Below are 22,630 nucleotides of genomic sequence, written 5' to 3' on the forward strand. Positions count from 1 at the left end.
GAGCAGATTATAAAATAGGAAGGCATTTTTGATCCTTTTGCATTCATGTGTTATGACATATTTAGTCTATATATAATAGCAGAAACATGCATAAGCGTTTGCAGTACAGACAATACAGACAAAGGCATACATAAGTTAAAGCCAAGGGCAAAAGATGAGATGCTGAATTTGGTTCTTATCATCAAACAAGCTTTGACTGTATCTATATGTGTGACAGAAAAATAGCAAGCTTAATTTCACCCTTATACAGAGACAAATGCTCAATTCAAGCAAAACATACAAATAACAAACAGGAAGCTGAAGTCCTTAAGAGAGTGGAGTAGCAACTCCATTCTGTTGGCCATTTCTGAAGGCTCAGATGTTAGATACTAGTTATTTTCAAAAGACTTGTTTTTCTTTTGATGAAAGAAACACTGCTAATGAGCATACTCCCCCAGAAGAGGAAAATCACAGGAACAATAACACAAACACAGGAGGTTAACTGCTTTACTGTTGGGGTAATTCTAAAAAAATGTGTTTGCAAGTTGAGTTTTATTTTGTCTTTGGAAGATATTAACTCCCAAAGAATCACTGCATAAACTACTATTTGGCTGCTTCTAAGGACTACAAATTTGATGGTCCCTTTACAATTGAGAAGTTTGCCCATGCATGCGGATGTAGTGGATAGGCAGTTTGCAAACAGTGGTTCAAGGAGACATAGATATCCATGCCTTTTCAGATAGCTTACTAATTCTTACTGCTGTGATAGGTGACTTTTTTTTACCCAGAATTATTCTAAGTTTCCATTATCAGCATCACATTGCTCCCTGAACATTAATCTTCCTCTTCTTAACTGACAGCAAAATGTGATAATTTTCATTCCACTACACTTCTTCTCCTAACTATTTCCACTAATGCCTTATTTATTATCTCAGCAAAGTGATATCCAAATGGGTATGTACAATAAACTAAGGCTGAGACTTCTTTGATTGATCTTTCAGTAAAAAAACTCCAAGACCAAAGTTAACAACCACTAAAAACATTTTCAAAGTGCATACTGAATTCTTTCATGCACCTTATTCAATTTTGAGAAGACAACTTTACATTCTGGTCCCCGTTCTCACTACAAATGTCCCTGATACATGAAAGCCACCTATAGCACAGTACCTTGAGCCACTTATGTGAATAATGGGTGCTGACAGCTGCTTTGGCTCATCTTCCACAGTGGTGATCTGGGTCCCATTGCTCCTCACGCAGGCATACACCGTGCAGGCTTCAATCTGACGGAGAGGAACATGATGTTCACATATTCAGCTGCAAAAATTTTTCAGCTCCACTACTTGTTTAGTAGTGGAGCTTCACCCAAGATATAATTCTTTTCTATTTAAGAGATTCCATACAGCCAGGAAAATACTGCAGCTTTGAGATTAGTATATCTGACAAAGATTTACTGCACTGTATCACATTTTCCCACATCATTTTTAAAAGAAGGGTACATGCAGCCCTCTGACACTAATTGCTGTTTTCTATTAAATTATCACCAAAAGAGTTGCAGTGAACTTATTTGTCCGCATGTATATGCAGACCCCAGTACGCAATTCTGAAAAAAATGTGCTTTCACTTGAAGCCTTGAATAATCTTTCTATTCCTACTATATATTCTGACACAAAAATAAAAATAATTTTTCCTTAGTGTGTTCTATTTCTTCATGTCTCTTTTGTAAATTAAAAGTAAGAAATGCAAATAGAAATTGTACAATTTTTATGAAAACATGTCATAGAAATAAATTGATATTCCTTCAATTCTTGGGATTAAACTAAGAAAAGTGAAATAGGTATTGAAGGATCATAACATTGTTTCTGTATTGCCAACAGGAAAGTTACTTCAAATAAAAAAAGCATGAAAATGAAAAATAATGCAGTAAGATTACTAGTGCAGTGAGATGCACATGCATCCAAGATAATATTGTTTGCAGGAAAAGAAGAAAAAGAATCAAAAGGGAAAAAAAAAATAAAGGGATCTTATTTTGGTTTTACCTATCACACTGATGCAGATATAAATACTAGCACAGCAGAAGAGAAGAATAATTAACATCTCAAGCAACAGAAGGTGGGCATGGTAAATTAATATAGAGGGTCTATAAGTGAGGCAGTACACTGAATTTGCATTGTTATTGAGAAAAGACAAATGTGTTTCCAAGTGGCATTCAGAAAGTCACATGTGTATTCATGGATGGAGGTTTGCTGCTTCAGAGGGGCTGGAACATGGAAATCTGTTACAGTGTGCCTGTTACTGTGTGATATTTATTTATGGCATGGAGTAACTGGCTGCAAATAATCAGAATTAAGTATACATGGTACTACTAAGTTTATATCATACGTAATAATGTAAACCAAACCTTCATGAAATAGACAGGAATAGTTACAATCAAGTGTCAAAATCCATTTCCTGAAGAGATTAATCCAAAGACAGGACAGAAAGATTTATTTTTTTATTATTTTTATTAATATGTTTCTGCCCACAGTATTTTACCTTTCACTAGATATGTGACTAGTAAGGCAAAGAGAAAGAAAGGGAAAAGCAAAGAAAAAATGTTCCACATATTAAGATCATAGAAAGTACTCTGATGATTTCAGAGATCAGCTCTGCTGCCTCCTCAAAAGGATAAGGAAAAAAAATTATAATGGGTGTTAAATGCAACATCATTATTTTACTGTACAGATATACCATGCATGCCTGATGTCTCTTAAACAATTGAAATTTTCTTTTAATGAGCAGGAGTAGAATCTTTGCCTCTTTGTAATATATGTTGGGGCTTTGCTAATGCTGAAGCACAGAGCATTTAAGGGAAAGTAAAAGCAGTTTTGACACTTTGAAAAAGGAGATAATGGAAATTTGTGACAAAAAGTGTACACAAACCAAAATATGCTAAAAATAAATACATTCCTTGTATGGATATGCACACAAGCATCAGCACAAATACATGTCTATGTGTATAAAGAAATTTTCAGAACAATATTTTTCTTGGAAATCCAAGTAGAAGGAAATAGGTAAAATTAAAGTATGTCACACAACCCAGAAAATATATTCTAACCTGGATATCATACACAGTGAAGGGAGACAAATCTGCCAAAAGAAAGGATCCTGGCTCGCTCATTCCAGTCTTGTACTGCTGGTTATTTACATAGACAGAGTACCCTGTGACAACACCATTCGGGTTTGAAGGCGATGTCCAGATGACACGTACAGCTGTACTGTTGATGATGACAACCTCTGGAGGGAACATGCCCTCAGGCTCTAGAAATAAAGGAAGAAACTGAATAAACTCCAGCTGTCTCTGCAAAAGCACTTATTTAACCAAATGCAGATTAGTATTTAGGTTTAGCAAAGGGTTCACTGCTTATCTGCTTTCCTGTGATGAAGTTATCACAGTCTGTAGTCTTCTGTAAATTGGCTTATTATACTCTCAGTTAGAAATCATGAGAGCTGATGGTAAAACGCTTTATACCAGCAGCACAGTGTCAATCATCAGTAGTATGTGGCCAGTGAGATATGGTGATAAATTACTCACACATCTGCACTGCCAACATGCAAATATTATTTTTATGTCTCCCCAATCCTAATTCTTAAAAAAAAAAAAAAAAAGAAAAGAAAAGAAAAAAAGAAGAATAGAGCATTTTGCTTTTAAAGCAAAACCTGAGACCAAAATACCTTATGTCTGATGGAACGTGACATTATCAGCCTTATAGATGAAGCAATATACAGTATTGCCATTATGTAAATGGTTTCAAGTGTTGATTACTCTAGGTAATGATGAAGTCTAACATTTATTAAAAAAAAAAAAAAAGAAAAAAACCAACACTTTCCTTAGCGTTAAATTACATAATTATCTAAGCATGTCAGAAATAACTATGCAAAGGCTTATTTTTATCATAAGAAACAATCTTTACCAGTTGAAAAATTGCCCTAACCATCAATTCTATTTTATAAACAAAAGGTGCTGACCTTTGGCATGAGAAAGGAAATGGAATCCTCCCTTAAAGTGCTTTGCTAATGACCTGGAACACTTGCTTCTAAGGTAATGATATTATAATGTTTATAATGAGACTTTATAAAGCAAAAAGATTAGAAAGACCATTCTAAACACATTTCAGATGCACATTTTTTTATTATTATTATTTTATCTTCAACCTCCACCCCAGCTCCGCACTTGCCCACTGACATAGAAATGACTCATAAAGAATTTTCTTAGAGGCTGAACTTGCACCCAGAGTTTCCAGTGACTCAGGAAAGGCCTTATGTACATCTGTCATGTCAAAAGCACGTCGCTTCACAGAGCAAATCTTTTTAAAAACCCTTTAATTGTTTCTAAAGTCCACCATTTATTGATATGAACTTAGTTCCAAGCTTATTCCACACAGACAGGAATATGCAGGAGAAGATGAGAACAACTGGGTTAATATCTGCTATTAGAGCTTCTGCTTCTGTCTCAGTGGGACTGTTTATTGATCTACCACATGATGACAACTAGCACTTAAGCATTTTAACGTTTTAGACCTTTTTCCTTTTATACCGGAAATTTTATAATGGAAGGATGACTGATCTCAACCCTAACAAAAATCAATCAATTTCATTCTTGGATTTTAAGCCAAGCTGCATTCACTGCTAACCAACCTCCATCTGAGGTAGTCACATGCACAACTTCACTGTTGATGCTGTGGACTCCATTAAAAACTTGAGAAAATATCTGATACTCCGTGTTGGGCTGCAAATCATCTATGATTACAGAGTTTACATCAGCCTGGACCCTCAGAGATCTTTTCTCATCAGTAGAATTCAAGAAGAGGGTGTAGTAAACAACATCTCCTTGTAAATCCTGCAGTGCTAGGAAAAGAAAGGAAAAACATTGGGACATCAACTGGGAAATTTTCAGTCAGCAAGTTTTTATCAACAACACTCATTGTGAAGAGTAAACCAATTTTTATGCAGAACCTCTTCTTTATAAAAAAGGAAAGATTCCATCAAGTGCCTCCAATCTCACCCTTTTAAAGAGTGACACTCTCTAAAAGAGACTCCCTATTTGTCAAAATCATTAATGGTTCATCATCCTATCCAACACTAGAGAAAGCTTTCTTTCTCTAGACGTCCCCATGAAGACAATGGAATAAACAAATTAATAGGCAAAACCCACTGCAAGGAGTGGGACGCAGGCCTTTTTGCTCCTTCCCTTCAAACTACACTTCCCATAGCACACTCCAATCCTGTGTTATTCTTCTAGCCATGAATAAAGGACCTGTGCCTATGCCATAAATTCCACTGACATTCAGCTTTACCCAGATGGCATTTTGGCCATTCACAGTACAGTGAGAAGCTATGTGTTGTTGTTTCAGAACAAGCATAAGCACATCATCTACATTTAAACCTGTAATACACCCGGAAGCATTATACATACAGCACAAAAACCCCAGATCCTCACATTTCTTTCTAAAATGTATTTTACCCAGCACTAACTTCCCCAGAGAAAGAAAAAACAGCACAGTTTTCAGGCTGCACAGGGAATGATATTCACTGGTCTGAGCTGATGAATAAGCACTGGTTCCAGGCAAGTCTTCTCTATTTTAGTGACTCAGATGTCATCTGTTATCTTATCTGTCCTTTTGTCAAACAGTTTAAGTTCAGGTCTGACTAAACGCAACTTCTTTTCCCCTAGGCATCGAGATGAAAAGTATAATTACAATGAAAACTGTAAGCACTAACACAAAAATCTTGAAAGTCTTTTCACCATGCTACTGAACAGGACTCAGCTCACTGAGGCAGAGGACTAATAAAAGCCAAAAGCATTTTTTCAGACCTAATAATATATGGGTTTGTCATCGAAATTCTTAATCAAGAATGATACGCTACTTTTAAGTGGTACTGATACAAGGCCTAAATCCTTAGAAGCTGGAAACTTTCAGTAGGGCAACTTATATTGATGGTTTCCAAGTTCTCAAAGAAAACACAAAACTAATTTAAAAACTAATATTATAAAAAAGAATGAAACACTGACAAACAAAATAGTTAATGTGATTATTTGAAACATAAGAAGTAATAAAATATAATGTTTACAAATAATGAATGGCCTTGTCCTGGTGTTTAACTTCTACATTCACAAACATATATGGAGGAAATTTCTACGATATGAATGAAAATAAAACCAGATTGCATTACCTACATCTAGAAGGTCAGGGGTTTAGATTACCAAGGTAATGAAACTTCAGGGAGCTGCTTCAGACCTATTACATTTGTCAGTTTTTATAAGCATGCTCACTTCAGGCATGCAATTATAAAATAAAGAGACTACATTTGTCGCAATTCAGCACCCAGTCCTTACAGTATCATTTGCATTTAAGTCATGAAGAAATTCCCCTTTGCTGTATTAACAAACCAACTAGAGAAATTGGCTAAATACATTTTAAGGAGCAGAGCATAAAGAGAGAAAGGGAATCTCATCATGAAGGAATGTAGATGTAAATTTTTAAACAAAGGGATGAAATAGGCCACAAAGACAACAGGAGTTCGTGTAGTACTGCTTAGTACGTGTCTCACGAGTTTGCATTAATTATGTCTTCATTTTCACTATTCTCATTCTGCAGAAAGAGCATATAATAAATACAAACATGACTGAGAAAGAGCAAAATGTGCACATTTTTTTTCCTATTTCTCTCCTTTCCTTTCAAGGACATTTAGGTATATTATAAATCAAGGCAAGGACTGTGTTTCCTCTGAGAGCAAGGCAGGCCATGGTAAGTGATGGCAGGTTAGCATCTAGTTACTGGAATAAATACTAAGCACACTTACTTGGTTTTGACCATTCCACTTCCACGGCAGTGTGATTAACAGCACGTGCAATGAGGACACTTCCCTTCTCTGGTAATCCTGCTAATGTAGTAGCTATCACTTCTTCACTTGATGTATATCCTACCTCGTTGTGCACTATGAGCTTGTACTCATATGTTGTGTACCTAAGACATTTTAAAAATAATTAAATGGAATGAAAAATGCAGACATAGAAACTATTTGCTGTAAACCTTCTGCCTGTGCCAAAGTTTTGCTGTTTCTTCTCCCTCTGCACAAAAATTCATCTGTATGGGAAGCACCAATGAAGACTTCATAAGAGGCATCTATTTTGTGGAAATTATTCAGCATGATTAACATGGTAACAAAAATAAAACACAGTATTTCACTTCTCCATAGTTCTAGCTTCTGAGGTGTTGAGAGATTATAGCTCAATTCAATATGTAATTACAGCAGTGGCAACCTGCCAAAATTTGGATCAGAATTTAATCAAATGAGGCTTTTTTCCTCTTTTGGGAAACCCATTGATTTTAACTTGCAGAGTCTCATTTGTAAAAGGAATTTACCACAGAGTCAAGACTCTTTCACTACAAAAACACCCCAAAAAAGGCACCTAGGAGTTCAAACACATTTAATAAAGTGATTTTCCTCAGAACTGTGCATATTGCAATTACACAGATTTATTAAAAATTACATGTGTATTTAGTAAACCAAGTGACTGTCACGTCATCATTTCTTCCCTAAAGCAAAAGGCATACTAATGTACTTTAAGTGGGATTTCATAATCTCAGATTTAATTTCCTCATAAAAAAGCCTCCCACAAAACTGCACAAAGACAGAAACTCAGGATCATCTTGTTCAAATTTTGACTGAAGCTGCAGTGGGATAAATGTCTACAGATACAACAAAGACGTGTACAATAAACGCCTAATATGTAGAGATTTTAGTACAAAAATTACTCACCCACACTGTATATTTACCTTTTTTTTTTGTATTTATTTTAGATGCTTTACTATACACCCTGATTTTTAAAAGAGCTAAGCTTTAGAAGTCCCACTGAGAAGAGAGCATCTTAATGGGAACTCACTAGCTCCAACTCCAACTCTAAGCATTGACAAACAGGGAAAATATACAAAACACATCTTATTTCTCTCTCTGCTTCTTCTGTCACTTGCAGACATTTAATTCTTTCTTGGACATTGTAGCACACATACAACAAAAGAAAAAGGAAAGTACTCTAGTCTTGGAATTTACTGATGAGAATTTGTGATTCATTTTTTGATCCATATTTTCATCAATGAAAATCAAATGAATCTGTTGTAGCCTTTTAGAAATGGAGAAACCATCTGACAAGATCAGTAATTCTGAAGCATGTGTAAAGTGTGACAAATGAAAATAAATGCTGATATATTAATTTTCTTTTGGGAAAAATAAGGCTTAAGTGCTTGAGCATCTTCTCACCAGCCACAAACTCCTGAGTTTTTACTGCGAAAACATAGCTGCAGGTTGCAGAACCTTCCCCAGGAGAAGTGTTCAGGTGTGTTCAAGGGTTAGGCACACTTTTTTGGCCATAGCTCATTCAACCCAAAATGTCATGGTGCCTAACAATCAGTCACTGAAGCTCTGAATGTATTGCTACCTCTGAATTGCTGACATAACTGCTACATACACTAAAATAGGCTGCTGCACTAAAATATGCAAAGCTGAAACCAAGGACAACTCTATGCAGACTTTCAAGCATGGCTGAGAGAAAGAAATGGACACTTGGGCAGGAGTGGTACAAGAACAGCTCCGTGAGCAGTTATTGCAACAGATGGAAATGAGCAGTGACTTTCAGCAAGTAGGCAGAAGCAAGCCAGAGGCATTAGCCCTCAGCTTGCTTTGGTGTGTCTCTGACAGGAGCAGAGGTCATGTTCTCCTGTTTCCTATTGTGCTCAGGAGGGATGCTCACTCCATTTTTACAGAAGTAGAAGGAAAGAACAGATATTTGAGGGTCAGTGATTGACATGGAGTTCTCATAAAGCACACCAGCACACAGAACACACACACACCCTGAAACCATCCATGAGGGTTTTCCTGAGACTTTACTTAGAAAAACCCAATGCAGAATCCATATTGAATCTTCCATTACAATTTCTTCATCTGTGTGTTTTGTCTTAAGGAGCAATAGCCTTGACTTCAAGGTGTAGAAACTAAGGTTGATCAAGAGTAAATGTTGTGCTCTACTCCACACAGCAGGTCTGTTACATACTGAGGAACAGATCACACACTCCATTTCCCCTTTCTAAATACCCTGCTTTTAATGGTGATGAAGCTAACACAAAAAAATCAGGTGAAAAAACATTGCTGAAAACAATTTTCAGGTGTTTCCCTCACACATGCACTCTGCCTGTGCTACAATTTCCACAACATGCAAATCTACAGCATCTGTACACATAAATCTAAATGGTTTGATTGCATGAGCATATCGATGCTAAAATTTCATGTGACTTTTATTTTCATTTGTTTTTGAAAGCAAAGCAATGTATGAGTCAAAAATGATACACTAATAATAAATCCCTGCATATTAGAATGATTAACACCAAAGATGATGACAAAAAATATTTCATTACATAATTAATATGTTCACTACATAAAGACACAAGAAATACTTTGAACTATTAAACATACACTATACAAAATGCCAGCATTTGTTTTTATAGTTTTTGTAATCTCACCTGCTAAGACCCTTATCTTCATAAAACCACTGAGTTCCTGAGTAAATATTGTGCCACAGATTTAAATCTTCAGGGGGATTTGATGCAAGTGGTTGCTGGATTTTACGTCTCAGGAGCTCATATCTAACACAAAAGACAAGCAGAACACCAGGATTATCTCAACTAATGTTATTACACAAAAAAAACCACAAAAAAACAAAAAACAACCCAACCAGTTTTTTTAAAGCCACACATTATTTTGTTTTTACAGCTGTAAACTTCCTGAGATAAACATTCTTTTTAATGTTTTGTGATTTAAAACATTCAATTACTAAAAAAATGAAATTACTTTGAAAATGGAAAATTAAGCATTTCCATTTGAATAAAAACCTGGTTTATTCAATGATTTATGGATTTTAAACTTTGTGGAAATGCTATCAAGAGCAAGTCCAAATAGCCCATAACAGTGTATTATGCAGACTTGCGTGATAAGCACAGGTTGCTCCAGAACACTAAATGATTGTACCTCTTTCTTGCAAATGTACTGAAACAAAAAGCACTGCCATTATTATTTTACTATTAGTAGTAGCTTAAGTAAGCCTTTGTACTTAATGTGTTTGCAAACAACCACAGTGTAAATTACAGGAGAAAACAGGCACAGAATGAGTTAACTGTTCCAGCCATCTGTACACCTTAGCAAGGCACCTTTGTGTTTGGGTAGAAATTCATGATGTGAGCTTGAAACACCAAATTATTTCATCCTGGTTTTAATTGGTATCTGAAGCAGTATTCCTGTCTCTGTTCCAAACAGCAGGTCAGCCAAAGCCCATCTTTCATCAGGTCAGCCATGAGACTGCCTGATTTGGAAAACATGCTTTTCACCCAGGCTGCATCACACACTCTCCATCATCTTTCATACAAAACCTTTTTGGAATTTAACAAAAAATTAGATCATTTAAGTGCCACAAACTAAGGGGATAATATTATAGTCTGCATTTCCTAATCATTCTAGGGATTACAAAGGAAACTGCACTCTAAAGAAAACAAAATTAGATATATTTGTTCCAAATCTTTAGAATTATTACTCTTTATTAAATTCCACAGGACTGTTTAATTTATTCTTTCAATAACTGTTTCAGTTTGATACCCCAGCAAATTAGGGTCATATGCATATATATTTCCTTAAATACATAACTTGATTCTGTTAAGTGCTGAGCTGCTCTATTTCATCTTGTCCCTGCCTCCCATTCTGGAAAGACACTTACTGCTAAATTCTAGACAGAAGTACGTGGGCACTTGTGCAGATTTTAAACACTCTTATTTTAAATGCACATTTGTGAAAATATTTCCGTGTTTAATTGTTCTGCAGAATATCTTGGTGTGGGTCACCACTCTGTTGTAATTATCATGCTGGCCAATGGCTTTTTGTGTAATTTGACACTTCTTTAAGATAAGATCATCTACAGTCTGATAAGGACATGTTAGACAATACCATCCAGATTTAACAGATACTGCATACAGTGATTTAGTGTTGCTTCAAAACCAGAAAACAACTGAGATGCTCTTATGAGAGATCTGACACTTCCTGTGCTCCATAGCAGCTAAGGAGTACATGCATAACTTCCAACAATTTTTGCCCTTGAGTTTAGGGAATAATCCTCAACAGGTACAAGCAAGCATTGTGCCACTTAGTGATGCCAAACTGAATTACTGCAGAAATTCAGATTATAACTTCAGAAATTAAATAGTAAAAACTCATTAAACTCCAACTCTGTCAAAAAAATCAGATGACTTTATAATAAGAACAGCTCTCACATGAGTGGTTCATCAGTGTCAACTCAAAGACAGATCATTACAGCTTTATAGGAAACCATCCTGGCATATTCTGTCCCATATATTTCATAGATGAGTCTTGAAAAACATCAAATCTTTTTGAACACTGAGTGGCGATCATGTGTAAATCACCCCCACTGGCAGCTGCTGCTGCTGCTCTGCTTGCTGCAGACTTCTTGTTCCATCATGCTGTACAGAGCAGCTGCTTCAGTGGTTGTTCTTGTTGAGGGCAGCATGGCACACCATGAAAGAAATGAAATCTGCAGATATAGGTCGTGCTGAATTACTTCAATAAGCTATGGTAAAATGGTCATGTTGTTAACCCCAGAATAACAGACACTGCTTTTCTGAGACTTCAAATTTTACTGTAGAGCAATCATCATTTCATTCAGTTGTAGTGTGCCCTAATTAAGCCTGAAGAAAAAGTAAAGCTACTGCACTGTAATAACATATGCAACTGAAACAGCATTACATGATAATTATTGAACCCATCAGCACACCTAGAAGAGAGCTTCTAACCAGAACATATGGACTACAGAGCTATAATTCCATGCACAACATTTCACAATACATTAAAGCACTAGAATGAAAGATTTGACATTTTTATTAAGTATATATAAAAATATATTTGTCTTTGTATACCTCTATGCACTCAAATCCATATTTCTTTAATGTATATCTACACACACACGCTCAGTATTCAACATTCAAGTCAAGATTCCCATCCCATCATTCTAGATGAATCTCAGAGAAGATTCCTTTCTTTGGCTCTTGTGGTGAAACCCAGTCTGCTGCACCCAGCACTTCCTTGCATTTCCTATTTTTGCTATGCCCTCACACTTCTAGCCCTTCAGCTTCCATTTTTCTCATGCACTGTCTTATTTAAAATTTATTCATCACTTAATTTTTGAAGATTATTTCATGTCATCATCCTTCCATCTCTTCATGGGGAATAACCCAGAGTATTGAAAATATTGGATGTGTTAATTACTCATCTTTACAAAGATCTCTTCTTGTTCTTGTCATTTTATTGGTGGAACTTGTTGCCTGAACTCGTCACCAAAAAGTGGCCGATGCTGCAAGCCAAACCACTTATGACTTCGCAAATATCCTGTGCTTGCTCTTTCTGGTTTTTCAGACAGCACTGATCTGAGACCCAGAGCCTTTCAGCACAGAAAACACACTTGCCCTGAATAATCCTGACTCTTTTCTGAGCCCTAAAGAGGAATTGCAAAAAATCCAAAATTAAGAGATCACATGACGAAGTCTGCATCACTCAGAATTTTCTGAGTCAGATTTAGATAAGGAGAAGCAAACTGCTCTCTCAGTCTCAGCTTACCTCAGATGGGGACCATTGGGCCTTAGTGGTGGTTGCCAAGAGATGGCAATAAAGGATTCGCTGACTGGAGTCACAGACAAGGGACTGACACTCTGAGGAATTGTTGAGGGTGTGGTCACTCTTGTGGGCAAACTCTCAGTGCAGCCTCCTAGAAAGCCATCACCTCCAGTGCAAGCTATCACTGTGACCGAGTAGTTCGTGTAGGGGACCAGGTTGGTCACCAAATGGCTCAGCCTCGATGAAGGGTTCCCAGCAATGACAATGCGGGGGTCAGGCATGCGAATCTCGTAGTTCAGGATTTCTCCATTCGGAATCAGAGGAGGCTTCCAGGAGACCTGGAGGAGGAGGGGAAAAAAAAAATTAAAATAACAGATTTCTTACAGTCACATTGCAGAAATACAGACACAGCATGCTCCAGATGGACACAAGCAGGATCTGAAGATGTTCTTTTCAATCAAAACAGACTTTTATTTTTAAAGGGAAATCAGTTAGAAATCTAATCTTTAATTTTAGTAAGGTACACAGTACCAGTTGTAACCATGGAAAAATCTATTATTTTGCTTTACCAATAAAATGTGAACATTCCACATCACTCAAAATTCCATGAGATGTTCAGATGCATCAGCAGAAGTGCAATACTTATTATAAGTATCACTGTCACTTATTTTCTTAGGGTGTATTACCTGGTATGCTTGACCACCAGTGGCAGAGTAAAAACAAATTTTACTTTGTGTTTCCACAGTTTTCAAAAAGATGTAACTGCATTAGCTCCTATAAAAAAACAAATGTTTCTGCACTCTTCATATAATGAAATAGGCAGGTTTTCCCTTTTATTTTTAATTAACAAATTACACTGGTAAGTATCAGACAAAGAACAGGGACAATTTTCCATTTTAAGAACTATAAAATTATACTAAGAAAATTTGATTGCAAAAAAATTGGAAGTTACATACAGAATTCATGTTTTTTTATAGATTTATACACACACATGCATATATATATATACATACATATATATATATACACACACATACATACTGCTACTCTTACTGTGGTTTTGTTCTTACTGAACTGAAGTTAGGGGAGATTTTTTAGGTTTCTAGGGTTTTTTAGAGGCAGGGGGTTGATAACACATTTATATATATATTTATTCTTACCAGCTCCACTGAAGAATCACACACAAACAATTGCACTATAAAGTGCATGAATGTTCTAAATTATTTTTTAAGGCTTTTTGCCATGGTATCACAATAGAGGGGCCTTCAGACTGGCACAACAAGGACATGTAACCTAACATATATTAGGGATCTCAAAGTTTCATAAAGGTAGTGTAAAAGCATCTATCAATACTCATTTCCCTAGAAATCCCAGTGCAGAGAGCACACGAGCTTTGCTTTGCTCTGGGACTGTTTTTCTTGCCATTTACCCACTCATCTATAACAACTGCTGTCTCTTTTCCTCCCAGGCATGAGATAATTAAGGATTGACTACAACATAGAAAAGAGCATAGAAATGGGGAAAACCTAGATATGCCTAAAACCTAGGTATATGTCTAAAACCTAGGTAAAACAAACAAAATACTGAAGTGTTAAATAGTAATACAATACTTTAGTTTCAGTTAATTTGAACTTTTTCCTTAATTCTCTTAGTCTTCAAAATAACTGTCTTTAAAAATGTATATGCACAATTACATAGGGCCATGGAAACAGAGAAGCTTGATTTATAATTTTTTTTTTTAAATGGGATTACAAAATGTTATATTTTAGGTACAGAAGGACCTCTTAGGCCATCAGACTTGTAAGAAAGCTGGCAGCAAAGTGCTGGAGAAAGCTGAAGGATTTTGATAACAGATTCTGGAATACTATTAAACAGAGAATTAGAAACAGGGTGATCTTGAGTAAAGACAGCAAAACCAAGATTATTGGTGCCCACATAGGAAAGGCTTAGCTCTGGCTAATTATCAAATGCTGTATTCAGATTTCTGCTGTATTCAGCTTCTGGCCCCAAATCATGTTCGAACAAATAAAGAAAATACCACTGATAAAGCAGTGCAAAATTTCACACAAGGTAGGAATTGACTCTGAACCATTCTCACAGACATTGAGCAGAACTCTCTTTTTGAAATATTTCATGTGATCTAGTGATAAGCTTAGGAAACAGAAGAACGGATAATTAGCACAGACAACAGAAAAAGTTTTCAAGTACAAGTATGTGCTGGTTTTGGCTGGGAAGAGTTAACTTCATAGTAGAATGGGGTTCGTATGGGGCTGTTTCAGATTTGTGCTGAAAACATTATTGGTAACACAGGGATATTTTTGTTATTGCTGAGCAGCATTTACAAAGGGTCAAGGCCTTTTCAGCCTCTCACCCCACAACAGCTGGGATGAGAGGCCTCTCTTCCCACAATAGTTGGGAAATGGAGCAAGAGGCAAGGGACACAAGTCAAAACAAGGGAAGTAAATGCAAAAAAAATAAGTGATACACAGTCAGAAACTTTCATGTCTAAACCTAAAAAATTACTCTAACACAACCTGTGCAAGATTCATCATACCCTGTAACCTCTTCACATAAAAGAACAGATTAATGACAGGAGAACAGAGGCCTTTCCATAACCTCAGCTCCTGATTTTCACCCAGCGTGTGCACTGCCTGATAACGCCTTCAAAAACTCGCAGGTGCTACTTCACACCGTAGCTACTTCACACAGTATTTGTTGTGCTCTAACAGGTACAGTAGCTCATACCGTAAGTAACAGATATGCTTTGTGGTGCTTACAGTGAGAAATTTCTTTAATTTTTTGTTTTTCCCTGAGAGAAATAAAAACCATTCTGAACAAACATATTCAGCCAGCAGCACACAAAGTGTAACTTATTTTTGTCTGGATATGGATATCTCACACAAAGATATGAAGATCTTTTGTGGCTCTGATTAATAATTTTTTTAACTAAGTAGTGGGATGACCAAGGATACTCCCTGAGCCTGCTGTGTCACTTGAGCTGCTTAGAATTACCTGTGTCACCTGGGAACGACAGGACATGCAATCCTTCACAAACATCTCTCGTCAAGAGGAATGAGACTGCCTGACCCATAAATGAAGATGATGGAGCCAGCCTGGTTAACACACACGTGGCACTACTGGACCTCTTCTCCTCTTGGACATGCCAAGGTTTGAGGTAAGAGCTTGGCAATGCATGAAAGCAGGAAAGCTCACTAGACAGGCTGTGCTGGAAGCAGTAACAGTTTGTTCATTGATTTGAAGCTCAGCACTGAGACCATGAAAGAGGATGCCCATGAGGAAGAGAGAATAAGGTAACTACTGGGAGAGATTAACTGATTCAATGTAATGACTCTGGAAGCTTTCATTTAAAGATCAAAGGACCTTATTTTCTCCACCACAAAATTTAAAGAGACAGAAATTAGCCATTTTCCCCCCATTAAACAGTTATAACCTTGGAGGTTTTTTTCCTTTTTTGACAGCAGTTGGAACTCTGCAACTTAATTCTGAGCTATCTGAGGAGAGGCATTGGCACATGGAAGCTATTTTACTGTTCAGGCTTGGCTTCAACAGTTTGCTTTTAAATCAGCATGTTTGGCTTCATTTTATTCTCATTTCTCCTAGATACTGCTTGTAACCTCTACAAACAGAATGTAATAAATGCACTACTGAGAGCTTTTCACTGTTGGTCTCAAAGCACATTGTACGTCTCAAATTGCAAATATTATTATTCCAGTTTTAGAGACAGAAAGACTTAATCCCAGACTAAATCATGTATCAGAAAGAAGTAAAACTCCAAACAAAGATCTGTTACCCTAATTCTGCATTCCAGCTAAATGGAACTAGTCTTCTGACAATCTCCCAGCTCCCCCAGAATAGTTGGGAGAAGAATTTCCTCCAAAATACTTATCTGTCTTAGCAGAAATTACTGTGGCTTCAATCAAGAGCCAGGATCATACTGGAAATACAAATTCTGAGAAAGGTGACTGATAGTTCTGCTCATAAACTTTGCACGAGTCACACCCAGCTGCAGCAATAACTACCACAGAAGAACTGCACAATCAAGTTTGCAGTAACAGATTGCTACTACAAAAACTCCTAGGGCTTTGCTTGAGTAATGGGAAAAACAAAAGAACAGTTATGATCCTAAACACCAACACTAGAGAATTTCAAATTTATCAAAGGCAGAGAGATGATGCTGATGAAACCCCACTGTATAATCCATACCAAATGAGCAAGCTGTACAAGAAATCAGTCCTAACATGGAAAACCTCCATGTGCAAGTTAAGCTTGTTCCTGTGAGTGTTGGAATAGCCTAAGTCACTCAAGCAGCACTTATGTGTCAAATGAACCAAGGTCTCCCTGACCTTAGCAGCATTACAAGGCAATCTTCACATAAGGATTGATTGCTCCTAAACAATTTCCCTGATGCACCAGGCATACCTGCATACAACTGGAAGGGTGGTGAACAAAGTCCAAGCCCTTTTTTTTCCTTTCCACAGCATGAAGCTGTTACTTGGGCATGCTGCATCTCCCTTTAGCAGACACAGCTTAGCAATCAGGGTTGCTTCTACTCTCAAAATTATGTTCTGGGGTAACTGCAGACTGAAGTGTTTGGAGAATGAAACAGTACAAGGGAGTTTTAACCTGGAACAGAGGAAGTGTCTTTACAGCCTCATTTTCTGCCACACAGTGACCTGCAGAGGAGGAACACTTAAGGATCACCTTTGCTGTTAGCACCGACTTCAGTGACCTTGGAGTAATTAACATTGCATCCAACATTATGTAACCAGAATCAGCTTCCCAGGACAGAAACATTAATGTGTAAGAGAAAAAACACCAGCTCCAGAACATGTGCCTATAACTAATTCTTTGGGAAATAGAAAATGGATAAAGAAAATACCTTCTTTGTCATGCATGATACTCAAACTGTAACTATAGGGTATGTTGCTTTAAATGTGTCAGTGATATTTGTTCCTTACAGCTGAAATCTTTCTCCTGTGCATTTTAATCTCAGCCTATTTACAGAACAACCAGCATTTAGCAGTCCACTATCCAGCTTCTGGGCTAATGAAGAACAGAAGACAGCCATAAATATAGAGACTTGTTTATTTGTGTTTGCTCGCTTGCATATCCAATTTAGTAGTGAATTTTGAGAGACAGTGACCAGAAAAGTTTATCACTGTTGCAGTAAATGATAATCTATTGAGAGAGTGCAGATGGCAAGTCTTGAAGATACTGTAACAGCAAACTAATGACATTGTTCAGTCTGCAGGGTGGAATAGCAGCTTTCTCTGTTTCAGTTTCTTCTATACAAAGAACAGAATGGCAGGTGAACAGCAAAGTAAGACACTGTCATCTCTGTGGGTAACAACAAACATGAAAGACAATTGAATTAAAAAGCCTATAACCCTTCCTCAGTCCGAGAACTCACGAGGAAATACTTCAGAAAAATAATCAATCCATGGAAAATCAATGACATTATTGAATCAATATGCAAAACAAACAAAAAAAAAGAAATCAGAATAGCAATTAGGTGCCACAGAATCACCACAGCTCTTCATTCCTCACAGGCAACATATATAACATATATTAAGAGAGAAGTAATAATATTTTTTTTATTTTTCTCATTTCGTATAAAATCAAATTGCAGGAAGTTTCTTTAAATGATGTTATCATGAAGGAATAGCACAGTACAAAAACTATATGTCAATGAGGTATTTATTCCATCCAATCAGGAGGAGACCATTATAAAATCTTTGTAAACACTACAAAGAAAAAAAAATGTTTCCCCAGGAGAGAAACATCAAGATTATGCCCAACTCATGCCAACTTCTACCTTGAGAAATAAGTTACATGAAGGATGATAGGAAATGGCTGTAGTTTTTATCTGTCAGCGGTCCAGTTGGTGGCAGTCATCAGTGAGAGGGAGCAATACAGGCAATATGAAGCAGCAGGTCCCTGGTCATGCCAATAATTAAGATTGCAGCTGCCTTTTCCAGAATCCTCAAGGAAGAACCCCAGCAGCAAAAGGGACTTCCTCCTGAAGTTCTAAGGTCAAAGTTAGAATGTTTGCATAACACAGTTAATTTAGTTCAGGGTACCCAGCCACATAATGCCTTTTCTACACAAAGAACTCCATCAAATAATTATTCACTGTGAAACCAGACTCTTTCTCAAGCCACTCAACCTAGCTACATTCCCAAATGTCATATCAGTGTGAAGTGTGAGATTGAAGCAGCACAGCAATTGCAACCCTCACAAGAAAAAGAAACAATATCTTTTCTACTTCTGTACATTAGGGTATAGCAAATCTTGTGTAACAGGAATAATATTCATGGCACTGGCATATACTAAATAAACGGCTTTTGCAGTTGCTGAATACCTCCACTTCACTTTGGCATTTAATCAGCCACAAAAGCAGTTTATTGCGCATTATACTCCACTACCATGAACATTATCAATTCAGCAAATATTAAAAAATATCATGCAGGTGTCACAGAAATGGGTACTTTAAAAATTATCGACAGCCTTACACTTTCTGTTGCTCAAAGGAAAGCAAGTTAAATGTTATGGAGAGATATTGGTCCATTCTGATTAAAATGAAATGTTAAAGGAGCACACACATATCAGAACTGTTTATCCTGAGAGTGACCTGATGTGTTGATATTCTCCTCCTTGCAGAGTGAAAACTTTGGTCTATGAAAATAAGCTGTACACTCAAATGAGTACTATCCTGGAGCACTTTGAATTCTTCACTTCCTCAAATCATTTTTATTGATTCGATGACTAAATAAAGGAATGGAAATATGTTTCTCTTTTTTTGTAAATTCTCTGTTTTCAGTAGAAATAAATATTTGCGCTCATGGTTTAGGGATTGGTTGCACTGACAGCTAAAAGCCTCTATTGATTTGCTACTGTGGCTTGGTAAAGGAGCCGCTTGCTAATCTTTCCCAGAGTGCCCTTCCCATACCTCCTGCTCCAACCTGGGAGGACAGCTCTCTCTAGGGCGAGAGGTAATTACAATCCCAAATAGATGCCTTGTTTTCCACCCTGTGCTTAAGAGTTGCCATTGCAGACACTGAGGTAAAAGCACTGTACAGCACCAAGGACTCCACAAATTTCATTTGAACACTACAAAGGTGATATATGCACCAGGTGTGCTGGGCTTGAGCTACTCAGGAGGGAAAGTAACCCTTTCTAGGACTCTTACAGGCACCAGTGTAAAGCAATTCCATATGAAATCCATCCTATTTCCACACAGGAAAACATTTCAACCACTAAGAGGCAATCCTTGCAGAATACTGCACAGTTTTTCTGTCTCTGCAACTAGCAGTTACTGGGATGAAGGGACACAGCAGGTTTACAGATCTCCACCCTAGTTCTAGAAAATTTGGGCAAAATCCCCAAATATTTTGTGAACAGGTGCTCCCTTGTTCTTCTTGTACTCTCCCAGTACACAGCATTCACTCAAGACCGCCTCAGGAACACAGTGAAGCCCTGAGTGCTCTCCAAGCCCTCCTACTCTGATATGAATTTGCCATAAAAATGCAGGGAAGAAAAAACACCACCTCTAGCAAGCTAATCCATCTGACAGATCTGTAAGAAGACCGACAAGTAAGATGAAATCCCAGTCGCTTCCTCTGGTGCTCCCATCTGCAAACAAGCAGAAGGCGAGAAAACTGCTGGGTGCAGCAAGTCTTGTCTATTATCTCGTTGGTGATGAAGTGCAATGAGTTCTTCTGCAACTACAGCTTTGTTTCAATTTTTTAAAGAGAGAAGAAATAATTCATTATTAGAATAGTAAATGCTAAAAAATTAAATAAACATCTTGCTGACCTGGACAAGTGAGAGAAATTTTAAGATTTTTAAGAAGTCTTAGAATCTTAGAAATCAGAACTGAAGTAATATCTCAGCCATGGGATACTCTCTGCACAGGAACTTTACCAAGTCTTCCTGACCTTCCTGACTTATGATGAATATAAAATGGAACAACATTAAGTAAATTAAAATACTTGATAAATACAATAATTTATGTCAATATCAGCAAAGAACCAATGCTCTGTAACAGTAACAAAGAGAATTCAGCAGAAGAGATACTCAGGAGTGAATATATTTGGAGAGACATATATGTAAGTCACTTTTCTCAATGCAATGCTGCCGCCTTAAACTATTTTGAACATTTTAACTTAAATATTTAAAATTAATGAAAACTGACAGTAAAACCAATCAGCGGAAATAAAAACATCCAGGCTTCAGCATCTTTGACAAAAATTGGTCTTAACAGATATGAAAAATATTTATCTTCAGGTGGAAAACACAAGTCCGAGACTACACTGCTACACAAGTCCGAGTAGCAGTGACACTAAATTTGACCACCATTCATAGAGGAGTTCATACAGTTTGGACATTAAAGGGCTTTAGAGAATTTTGAATATTCATGACAGGCTGGGAAAAAAGAAGGAAAATAAGCATCTGAACTTTTCAGTAAGAAAGGGAAAACAAATTCAAAAAACAATGCTGTATTGAAATTTAATTACTATAGACAGAAAACTGCATTGCCTTAATTCAGATTTCAGAAGAAATAAATGACCCAACTAACTTTCAGTATTGGTAGATTACTTAATATCAGAGTTGAGAAAAAGACAATAAAATTACAACTGAACACACGTGTCTGATATTGGGCAAAGACATCCAGTAAAGAATGACACAATCTCTGATAACCCACAGGCTTTTAAATCTAGGATGGAGCTATAAATGCACATGGAGAAAAAAAAAACAACAGGGGTAAGATATAAAATTTTTATGTTCTTACCACATTAACTGGAGCTTCAAAGGTTGCAGCGAGTCTTTGTGCTCAGAGTTGAAGCCAAAGTGAAAAAGCTCACGCAGTGAAACGTGGACATGGGGGGAGGCACGCAATTGAACTAGAACTACTATTTACTAAGCATTGCAGCTTCTGGCAAATCTATGAAAAATGCTTTACTATAAATTGTGGGGAATATTAAGATATATCTACAGAAGTACAGAGGGCAGAGTCCTGGAAGTAGATTGCCCAAATCCTCAATAAGCAGTCTAGCAATTCATCATAATTACTAGTGGTCGATCATTATTAATGCTTACAGTAACCATTGTACTCATATTGAACTGATTTGCAATTAACATGGAGGTAACATGCAATTTCTTAGACATTAAAACATAATTTCATAAGCTCAGGATTTTTTTGTCTAATAGTGAATCACATTTTTTCATAGTTTAAAATTATGTGTGAACAAAGAAAAAATATCAGCATTCATTTACTCTGAAATTCATACCCTCAAATTATTCTGATTACATTGGTAATACCACTCTGTTTACCTTTTGAAAATACAATGTATACCAAAAAATAATAAATCTAACAGATGAACTTCAATCTTATGCAAATGTCCTTTGTTTTGTGCTCTGGTGAGCAAGCTACTGTACCAATACTTTTGGCATTAGTACAAGACTGAATCCATGGAAGCATGTGTGTATTTACACAAAAGAGGCTTCTAAGCTACAAAAATCCCTCTTGTTTGGTTACACTAATTTCCCTTGAATGAAGTTTGTATGCAAGCCAAAACAATGGTAGTTATCCTGTCCTCTAGAGTTCATTCCCAACAGAACGATGTGAATAATTGAAAACTTCCTATGTAGTCCTGTAAGACTCATCTCTCGTAAATAAGAACAAAAATGCTATTTTTTCTTCATTAGCCATTTAAAAAAAATCTGAAATTATACAGACTTAAGACTTAATTACAGGAAAAAAAATCTTTTTACTTCTTAGCATTTTAATGAAGTCTTGGAATTTTGGAGAAGTTAGTAGGTAATTTTCTGATCTGATTAGGGAGTTAAAAGTAATCTTTTAAGTTTATTATTGAAAAAAAAAATCAGGTGTGTAAGGAAGAAAATTAACTGGAATATAATGCCAGAG

General features: G+C 36.7%; 1 protein-coding gene across 3 annotated transcripts in view; it reads right to left on the reverse strand.

Moving 5' to 3' along the window:
- The window catches only part of USH2A (usherin), a 374,988-nt gene that overhangs the window by 106,916 nt on the left and 245,442 nt on the right, over positions 1-22,630 (reverse strand). For 2 of the 3 annotated variants that reach the window (XM_038134130.1, XM_038134129.1), the window contains exons 42-47: positions 12,685-13,019; positions 9,534-9,656; positions 6,820-6,983; positions 4,654-4,863; positions 3,074-3,276; positions 1,147-1,259 (exon numbers count right to left, since the gene is read on the reverse strand). In XM_038134130.1, coding sequence (XP_037990058.1) covers positions 1,147-1,259; positions 3,074-3,276; positions 4,654-4,863; positions 6,820-6,983; positions 9,534-9,656; positions 12,685-13,019 — 1,148 coding nt within the window. Of the gene's footprint in view, positions 1-1,146; positions 1,260-3,073; positions 3,277-4,653; positions 4,864-6,819; positions 6,984-9,533; positions 9,657-12,684; positions 13,020-20,273; positions 20,433-22,630 lie in introns of those variants that run through there. The other variant, XM_038134131.1, reaches the window with a different exon arrangement.

The sequence above is a fragment of the Motacilla alba genome, chromosome 3, assembly GCF_015832195.1.
Source record: "Motacilla alba alba isolate MOTALB_02 chromosome 3, Motacilla_alba_V1.0_pri, whole genome shotgun sequence".
Classification (NCBI taxonomy): domain Eukaryota; kingdom Metazoa; phylum Chordata; class Aves; order Passeriformes; family Motacillidae; genus Motacilla; species Motacilla alba.